This window comes from Berghia stephanieae, chromosome 1, assembly GCF_034508935.2.
Source record: "Berghia stephanieae isolate SIO BIC M18660-M18661 chromosome 1, UCSD_Bste_1.3, whole genome shotgun sequence".
NCBI lineage: Eukaryota > Metazoa > Mollusca > Gastropoda > Nudibranchia > Aeolidiidae > Berghia > Berghia stephanieae.
This window is the reverse complement of record NC_088360.1, coordinates 78,807,723-78,818,138: the sequence shown is the minus strand read 5'-3', so window position 1 is coordinate 78,818,138 and position 10,416 is coordinate 78,807,723. Positions and strand designations below refer to the sequence as shown.

Sequence of the window (10,416 nt, the reverse complement as noted above, 5' to 3'; positions counted from 1 at the left end):
AGGTTTCAATCCTGGGATGAGCCTGTCCTGGGACAGAACTGTGGTAGTGTGGTAGAGGCCTTAGAATTACAGTTCTGTTCAAATTAATAAGAGAGAGTGTGGTTTTCTCAAATTTTAATGTTTATGTTTGTTTGTTTTTAAGGGTTGTATGGCGCTTGCAACACATTTAGGTCACATCAGTGCCAGTAAAAAGGAAGAAAACGGCACAGTAAAAAGTTCTAGAATTACAATTAAATTACCCTTGAAAAAGGAAGACAAAAGGAAATTAGTTCAAATAGGGAACAGATGTAGATTCCAAGAGCACACTATCAGTGTACTTTGAGATCACCTGAATGTCTCATCCTGACACAAGCATAGGTCCCCATTAAGAGGAACACACTCAAATGTTTACAAATGATACATATGTAAAACAAAAATAGTACAGTGCGTAACTAAGAGATGATTTACAAGACAAAACATATCAATTCTAAAAACTAACTGTACATTTGACTGTTTCCCTCCCAGCCAAGGACTCTGGTCAGGGCCTTGACAAAACCAAGTAATCTCATTCCAAAACAAAGACAGAAAGCATGTTGGAAAACAGATATAGGATGATACAAGACAAGATTTTGGGGATATAGTTTTTTTATTAAATCAGCATCTTTATAGCTTAAATGATAAAACATAGAAATAAAAAGAAAATGCACCTGATCAACAACAAGGCGAGACTTTATGGAGTCCTTGAACTTGCTCACCCTTTCTGACAATTCATCTTCCCTTTTGATAAAGATAATGAAGCGAAATCAAATGCTATGATTCTGGAAATAACATATAATAATAATAATAATAATATAATAATAATAAATAATGATAATAATAATAATAATAATATAATAATAATAATATATATAATAATAATAAAATATAATAATAATAATAATAATAATAATAATAATAATAATAATAATAATATAATTAATAATAATAATAATAATAATAATAAATAATAATAATAATAATAATAATAATATATAATAATAATATAATAATAATAATAATATAATATAATAATAATAATAATAATAATAATAATAATAATAATAATAATAATAATAATAATATAATAAATAATAATAATAATAATAATAATAATAATAATAATAATAAGAAGAAGAAGAAGAAGAAGAAGAAGAAGAAGAAGAAGAAGAAGAAGAAGAAGAAGAAGAAGAAGAAGAAGAAGAAGAAGAAGAAGAAGAAGAAGAAGAAGAAAGAATGCCTCATTAATTGCAGACATTTATTTTTATTTGGCACACCTGTGAAGCAAATAAAAGACTATGAAAAAGACAAACACGAAAATAAAAGGTATGATATATCTGAAATCAAATATCGTTAACAATAAGAAAAACACAAATTTTACGAACACTTGGTATTACAGCATGAAAAATTATTCCTCTAAATAGAGTAAAGACTATAAATAAATATTTGGATTTGGTGTAAAAAGGGTGGATTATGGATGTCAAATTTTAATAAATAAATAAAGTATTAATTAAATTAATAAATAATTGAATAAATAAACAAATAAATAATATATAATGACGACATGTAATAATTATGTGATGGGGTAATGGTGATGGGAGAAATACAATACAAAATTAAAACAAGTAAATAATAGATCAAGTGTGATTAATATGATGGTGCATAAATTGTGTAGATATTAAACAGAAAAGGAAAGAGGGAGCATAGAACTAAATTTGTGAATATGACTCGTTGCCAGATATGGATGGGAGAAATCTGTCCGTGTATTGGAGAAAATAACATATAACTTAGTTAAGGATGGAGAAATCTGATCTATTGTGGGAACAATATTTGTAGAAAATTACTTGTTCTTTAATTTACATGTTTAAAAGTCAAAATTTATCGAGTAGAAATCAAAACTAAAAATATCAAATTCACAACGTAATCGGATAAAAAAAGGTTAAATTGGCCACACACCATAGACAGCCATTTGTGAAAATTTGTAAAAATAACTGCCTCAGAATTTTAAAACATACTTGACAACTCATGATTGTGTCTTGTCTTTAAAACCGCGTTCCATTTGCTGTTTTTAATAACTGCCTCAGGATCCTAAAACATACTTGACAACTCATGTTTGTGTCTTGTCTTTTAAACCGCGTTCCATTTGCTGCTTTTAATAACTGCCTCAGGATCCTAAAACATACTTGACAACTCATGTTTGTGTCTTGTCTTTTAAACCGCGTTCCATTTGCTGTTTTTAATAACTGCCTCAGTTGACAACTCATGTTTGTGTCTTGTCTTTTAAACCGCATTCCATTTGCTGCTTTTAATAACTGTATTTATTGTTTAATTGACTGGCATCTAAAAATACTATTTGGTGACATATTTTTTTCACAACATTTGGGGCAAATTTTGTCATTTTATTTCATAGTTATTGGTAATTATGAATTCAAACGTTCAATGTTTGTTGTTAAAATAAATATTAACTGAAAAGAAAACAATTATAATTTTCTTTGAAAACAAAAGATTGACAAAATGATCTGCAAGTGACTTATGATTCACACATAACTGTTTCATCATTACTTCATTTCTCCTTGCACAAAAACAATTGACATCTCAGTGATGAAACAGACAATTTTTTTAATGTAATAACAATAGGCAGGCTAAGCAGTTTTTTTTAAATGCTACCAGGGGATAGCTATGGAATTAAGATATGTTTGCCACTTGACTGAGGATGGAACGGGCTAAATGGCAGAAAATATTCTGATTGGTTAATGCTTAGTAAACCATCAATTGTCATACATGTTTTACAATTTCATAACAGAATTAAGAAATGCAAACCCCAAAAAGAAACATTGATGTCTCTTTTGTGATTTGCAGTGAGGCAACCAAACCGATTACTTATTTTTACATCTGTGTTTAGTGGATATGATTCTATGGAAAATTTAATAGTCCCATCATCAACGCTGTAAACAGATTTATAGGCATTTTGTTGATTGCCCAGATGCAGCACACGATTGATATTCTTTCATGATTTTCACCATGCATTTCATTGTAACTGCGGCAAAGACAGTCAAAGCTTAAATGGGACTATCAATATTAATTTAAAAAATAAAAATAAAAACAAAAGCAACAACAAAAACAACAACAACAATGACAACGTTGACAATGACAAAATGACAACAGTAATAAAAAATAATAATAATTATATAATTTTAAAAATATGATGTTTTCTGTTAAGCCTCGAGCCTTTACTACAAATCAAATTTTGCATAAAATATGTTTCATTATATACTATTATCCTTTTATATTTTGATCAATGTAATGAGGACAAATATGATTTTACAGGTATTGCTTTTTTCCCCCAAATAATAACTTAATTGCTTCAGCACTCACCATTCTAATTCCCTCTCCCCCCCCCCCCTCCCCCTCTCTCCCCCCCCCCCCCCCCCCCCCTGCCAACCCCCTCTGTTTACGTGTTTGTTGGTACCGCATATGTGCGTTCTGAAAACTAGGGCAAAACAAACCCATCATAATTAGTTTTCACTTTGTTGTCAGTCATTTCTCATCATTCGGTGATCGGTTTAGACTTTGGGTTGGATCAGGTTTTGAGTGGTTGTTACAAAAGGAATCTACTCCAAGTTAAAAAAAGGTGTAAATGGTCAGAGTTGACTCTGAGTTCAGTGGCTCACTTGACACCAGGTAAAGGTTGGGATTGGGCTGCGAACTTCAAACCAATGCGAAATAACAAAGTTCGCTGTTTTTGTGCTTTGTATATCCAGCAACGTGATAAAATATGGGAAGTTGGTTAGTTTTCACACAACTTGTATCTATTAGTCTTTCATGAGTTGTACTGGGGCGATATCTTTTTTTTTTTTTTCATTAAAGGGCCTTTTTTACAGAAGACAAACAAACGTCCTAGATTTATCAATTTGTCTAATGCTATATCTATGTCAACAAATAGAGTTCTTTTTATTATATTTATTTCATAGTTTTTAAGATATTCCATAGCAAAGCATGGGCATTTACTAGTAATAATAATAATAATAATAATAATAATAATAATAATAATAATAATAAATAATAATAATAATAATAATAATAATAATAATATAATAATAATTACAATAATAAAATAATAATAATAATAATAATAATAATAATAATAATAATAATAATAATAATAATAATAATAATAATAAATAATAATAATTATGATAATAATAATATTTACATGACAATAATAATTACAATAACATTTAAGACAGCACCCACTATTGTTATGATGAGCAAGAAAAGGTTCTAATGAGGCTTATCATTTTTATCCAAATTAGACTGAATATAATTAACTCATTACTGACCTGATTTTTGCTTCTTCAAATTCCTCCTTGACCCACTTTTCCTCAGAACTAATGGAAGCAGGGAACACACTGAAAAGTAAATGGTAACAAATGCATTCGAAAATATTAACTAATGAATATATTCATATGGTGTTTTCAATCTAGAGATCAACGTGTCAATCATTAGTAAAATGTAAGTCTTATATTCAAGCTTGACAATGTAATAGACTCCATAGACATTACCTGACAGAGCTGTCTTTAATTACTCCTATTTGTAGCATCGACAGCTTTCTCAGTATCTCCTCACACTGAGATCCATAGTCTGCCACGAACATACCCTGTTTGTGAGAACAACAATTTACTAATTGAAGAAGTATGTTCTATATATTCAACATACATCATCAGATCATCAGGTACTCTTTTATATGTGTTAAGTGTTTAAAATAGATTATATGAATCATTTTCAAGGCGATTACTTGGGGACTAAAAACAAAGCATATGCAACAATTTCTTTTGATATCAAATCCTGTCAAATTTACAACTCCTCTTTGTATTCTACTTTCATAAAATAACTAATTCATTCAAAGCATGTCCTGAAATTCTATATAAATCCAAATTTTACAGAAGCCTATATGACACCTTGAGGTCCTCATAGTTCAGATTATAGAGCACCAACTCCCAAGCAATAGGATTGTTTCAATGCCGGATTCAATGAAGATGTTTTTTGGACGCCCTGTCCACCCAGCAGTAATTGAAGAGTTAGGGCTGTTATGTTGGAAAATACTTTGCGACAGACTATTCTACTGATAGTAAACAACCAGCTAATCTTTATCCGAGCAGATTTGAAGGTGTGTCATGAATCCCATGTTTTTTAATCGGTCAAAAACCTACTGTTTAATAGCTATTCTGTGATCAATAATCATCAATGTACACTACAAATCAATTTTTAAAAAAATTAAACTTTAATTGAAGTTGCAATCCCTGTGTTTTGTTATTTTGTTTGATGTTAAAAGGATTCTGAAAAGCAAAAACAGAATTAAAGTTATCAACTTCCGTGATCCACACTAGGCATTGTTATACTTAGCTGCTTGAAACATTGCAATTGCAAAGCCACTGGATTTTTACTTGAAACTTAGTTGGATGGTGTAGAAAATTATGTTGCTTTCTAAATTGTCCAGAATACGTCTAGTATGTTATGGCAGTCAACAAGATACGGATGTCAAAGAAACTGGTCTGTAATTACAAAATTATCCCAAATAATCACATGATGCCCAAATTTTAACATCAGCTCTACAACCACAAACTATTGCTATCCTGTAGCCCATTGAATTAGTTAATGACTTAAGGCCATGTATAAATATACAATATTATACCAGAAATGTGACATGAGAGATGCACACTAGCACCTGCCCCAAAGTTGCAGGGTCATTTCCCTATCCGCAATTAGAATTTTCAAAATTTGATAAGCGTGTTGAGTTTTCAGGAATTTTCTTACAATATGAATATTCTGCTCTGTCTGGTTCCATTGCACTCCACTCACATTAATATCATCAAGAACTCTTTTCACTTTCTGAAAAAAAAATCAAAATGGTTATTAGTTAGATATCTTCAAGCATACTGTTATCGAATAGCTTTTTAAATTGACTCAAAATCGACAAATTTTAACATTTACCAATGATAGTAAATTGTATGAATGTAACGTTCTTACACTTTCACAAATATTGTTTGCATGTATTCTGTTTTAATTGTTGTTTTTTGTTTGTTTGTTTTTTTCTTGGGGTGGGTGTGGGACAGGTGGTTGGGTTGGGGTTTTTTTTGTTGCTTTTTTTTTTTCGGGGGTAGGGGGGGGGTTCTATTGTGTTGTTTTATTGTTTTGTTCCCTCAGGAGAGATATAATTTTGAAACATTCTGCTTGGTCCTCATTCAGCTCTTACTTATTATCTCTCATTTAAAATTCCTCCCTATCAGGTCTATCTGCCAAGACTTATGCAATAGAGTACAGCACGAAGAAATTGAGGTGAAATTCAGCCAATCACAAGCACAAATGCTTTACCAAGATTTCAATGCCATTTTATAAGAGTGATAAGACATGTTTTAAAGTGTATCATTTAAAACAAGAAAACAAATCGCCAGAATACATATGAGACAACCATACAAAGGTTGAATACTCCAAGCCTTGCTTCCACTACATTTAACAACTCAAAACCTTCAAGGAAATATTACGAAATTTTGACTACATTTTCAATAAAAGCAGTGAAAAAGTGGAAAGACTTTGTGTGATCGAACCAGACATTCAGAATTTGTGGAAATAAGCAATGGAAGAACGAAAAAAAAATCAAAACAAGAGATCCAATCAGAAAAAGCATACACAAAAATTAAAGTTTTGAAAATATAAAAATAAACTGCCATTTGAAGTACAATTCTCAATATAAAGATGGAGAAAGGAATAATTTTGATTGTTTTCATGTCATCAAAACATAAGATTAATATTTAAGATAAATATTCAAACCACTTCACCTCGTTATGCACAATTTATGTTGGGCTAAATAAACTAAACTTTGAACTTTAACTTTATTACACTTGCAAAGCAGCTGAATTTTTGACCAGTTTGATATCAGAACTAATTTGATACAACTTCTCATTGCTAAATACCTCAAACTGTTGATTTGACAATACAGAACATGCTTGCCAATGGGTTGGCAGAAGGGAGATGGCATCATGATAAGGTCTGACTTATCTTTTATAATAAATATGCTGAAAAGATATGAGGCTGATTCATACACGAGTGGCATATTATAGTATCTGACATCTATATTGAATAAGGTCGCCTAATACGAGGGCTCTTTCAGAAATAACCGAAAAATGCCCATTGCTCAGCAACCAGTGGAGATTTTTTAATTCTGTAAACGACATGATATTCCTTATTTCCTTACGGATATTCCCAGAAATTATGAAGTGCATCATTTTGCACAATGAATTTCTAGACGATTTTAAAGATGGCGGCCCACCTTGAAACTTGGTCAAAGGAGGAAATCAGAGCTGTCATACGTTTTTTGAACGCCAAAAGTCTGAATCCTACCGAAATTCATAAAGAACTTCAGAGTGTATATGGTGAGCATGTTATAAGCCGTACACAAGTCTATCACTGGTGTAATTTGTTTGAAGCCGGCCATTCCGACTTGACAGACAGGGAAGGGAGAGGGCGTTCGATAACTTCGACGTCAGAAGACAATGTGAAGCGAGTTGATGAGCTTATTCGTCAAGACAGGAGGTTGAAACTTCATGAAATCGCAAGCAGTCTTGAAATTTCGGAAACTTCTGCCCATAGAATTGTATTTGATGAACTTGGCTACAGAAAAGTCAGCGCAAGATGGGTTCCTAAGCAATTGACAGACAATCATAAAGAAAAAAGATTGGACATCTGCAGGGAACTTTTGAGAAGAGCTCACGCAGGGTTCACGGGCATACTGCCAACGCCGGCGGAGACATTCTAGGGTACGATGTGACTTTTCTTGACAGCATAGTCACCGGTGATGAGACTTGGTTGCGCCATTGCACCCTAGAAACAAAGCAAGATTCGATGACATGGAAACATCCATCCTCACCTGTCGCGAAGAAATTCAAAGTCATGCGGTCAGCAAAGAAAATAATGGGAACTGTTTTATGGGACAGTCGTGGTGTTATTCTGTTCGAAACCTTACAACCTGGAGAAACAATCAATGCTGCAAGGTACTGCCAAACTCTTGACAAGCTTAGGGAGGCCATTCGCAGAAAGCGCCCAGGGCAGTTGACCAACGGGGTCATTTTGCAACACGACAACGCTACACCCCACACAGCACGAGTGACGCAAGGTTGGCTAGAGAAATATGGATGGGAGATTTTGCCACACCCACCACACAGTCCAGACCTCGCACCATCTGATTATCACCTCTTTGGGCCACTGAAACGTGAGCTGGCAGGAAAGCGCTTTGATGTCGATGAAGAGCTTGTTGACCATGTGCGGAAATGGCTACAAAACCTTGACGGAAATTTCTTCCGAGAGGGTATCTATTCCATGGTGCGGCGTTGGCAGAAGTGTGTCGACAGACTTGGCTGTTACGTAGAGAAATGAAGGACGAGTCAAGGTATGAACACGTGCAAGAATTTTGTTGATAGCATAAAAAACGCGGATTTGACAGGCATTTTTCGGTTAATTATGAAAGAGCCCTCGTAGCTCAATCCATAAAAATGCCGACACAAGTACGAGTAGACATATATTTAAATCCACATAGTTTTCTTTTCTAACAAACCGAGATCGTCCGATAGCTGGATATGTTAAATCTGGCTGAATGTACTTTGCCTGTTGTCTGCTTCACATTACAGAAACTGAGATAAACTTAGGCTCTGAGGGACTCTTACACGACACTTAACAACGCAAAACCTTAAATGCCTGTTTTGGAATTGAAGGGTACTTACATCATAAAATAAAGATGTTTAATATATTCACCTCAACCAGACTCAACTCAGAGACAAACCTCACAAATGCAGGCTTCTCTCTCTCTTCACTACTATCGATCGATTGATTATCCTTCTCTTTGGAACAAGATTCAGAATCTTCAGCTTCTACTGCAGACATTGTTTCTCCACAACCTTCCTCTTTTCTCTCTTCATTACTAAAGAATACGTTTTTACTTGGGTCATCAATTTGGGCAGTAATTTCCTCTTCAGTTTTGGTATCAGTGACTTTATCCTGTCCATTGCCAGAATCTGAAGTGATTTTCTCAACTGTGTTTCCATCTTCAAGATTATTTTCATCTGATTCAATTTCTACATCAGCGTTGCTATCACTTTCTGTGAATGAATTAAAAAACAACAATAATCCTGAGGATGCAACATTTCTAGTTTCATACTCTTTGACTTTTAATTTTCTTGAAACGTAACACCCTGGGATTTATATCATTTTTTCACTGGAAAAAAATATTAAAAGCAAAAGAAGAATCACGAGAGATGCTCTATTACAAAGTATTTTAAGAATAACATCTTACAGTATGAGTTTATACGCAAAAAGCATCAGTGATGAGGAATATTTGAAACAAGACTTCTGGTCAAAAACCTCATGACATAAGTTTTTCAGAAAAGTTTCATAATATAATCATTAGATCATATGCATTTGTGCCACTGAGAGTGAGTATGTGTATGTGTGTATGTGTGTGTGTGTGTGTGTGTGTGAGAGAGAGAGAGAGAGAGAGAGAGAGAGAGAGAGAGAGAGAGGGAGAGAGCGGGAGGGAGAGGGAGGGAGAGAGGGGGAGGGAGAGAGGGGGAGGCATAAAGTCAGAGAAGAAGAAGAAGAAGAAGAAGAAGGAGAAGAAGAAGAAGAAGAAGAAGAAGAAGAAGAAGAAGAAGAAGAAGAAGAAGAAGAAGAAGAAGAAGAAGAAGAAGAAGAAGAAGAAGAAGAAGAAGAAGAAGAAGAAGAAGAAGAAGAAGAAGAAGAAGAAGAAGAAGAAGAAGAAGAAATTGATTTAATACTTATAGATTTCTCTGAATGAAGCTTTTCGACAACATAAACCAAAAAGGACTATCAATAAAACTTAAAATGAAGAGGATTTCAGGACAAGCACCAACTTGAGCTTTGAGCTTTTATATTGTGTCATATCCACTAAACGTGTTCAAAGCGCATTACATTCCTGACCAACAGCAACATATAACATACAGAGTGAGACATGAGGCCTGTTAGCCTATATTACAATCATTCTGACAGAGACAACGTCCTTAACAGCCAGGTAATGATTTCACACCTGAGTACAGAGAGAGAATGTGGGTAAAGAGTCTTTTCCAAGGACTCAACTTTGTGCTGAGTGAGGCTCGACCAAGACCTTCAGAATCGAAAGCGAGTGTCATACAACAAGACCACATAACCGCACAATTTTGAAATAATTTCTTTCTTGCAAATAAGATCTAAATATATTAAACTAAGTAAGTAGTCTGTTCTACTTACATTGTTTAATTCATTTAGATCTTATTCGCAAGAAATAAATGAATTCAAATTATTATTATATATATATATATATATATATATATATATATAATATATATATATAATATA

The 10,416-nt window shown here is 33.2% G+C and overlaps 1 protein-coding gene across 1 annotated transcript in view; it reads right to left on the bottom strand.

The window, feature by feature from the left end:
• LOC144963490 (uncharacterized) overlaps nucleotides 1–9,431 on the bottom strand; it is a 12,109-nt gene extending 2,678 nt beyond the window's left edge. Inside the window, exons 1-6 of the mRNA XM_078897568.1 lie at nucleotides 9,413–9,431; nucleotides 8,821–9,164; nucleotides 5,830–5,904; nucleotides 4,578–4,672; nucleotides 4,356–4,424; nucleotides 687–756 (exon numbers count right to left, since the gene is read on the bottom strand). Of these exons, the coding sequence (XP_078753694.1) occupies nucleotides 687–756; nucleotides 4,356–4,424; nucleotides 4,578–4,672; nucleotides 5,830–5,904; nucleotides 8,821–9,164; nucleotides 9,413–9,431 (672 nt within the window). The remainder of the gene's footprint in view (nucleotides 1–686; nucleotides 757–4,355; nucleotides 4,425–4,577; nucleotides 4,673–5,829; nucleotides 5,905–8,820; nucleotides 9,165–9,412) is intronic.
• Nucleotides 9,432–10,416: the final 985 nt, after the last annotated feature.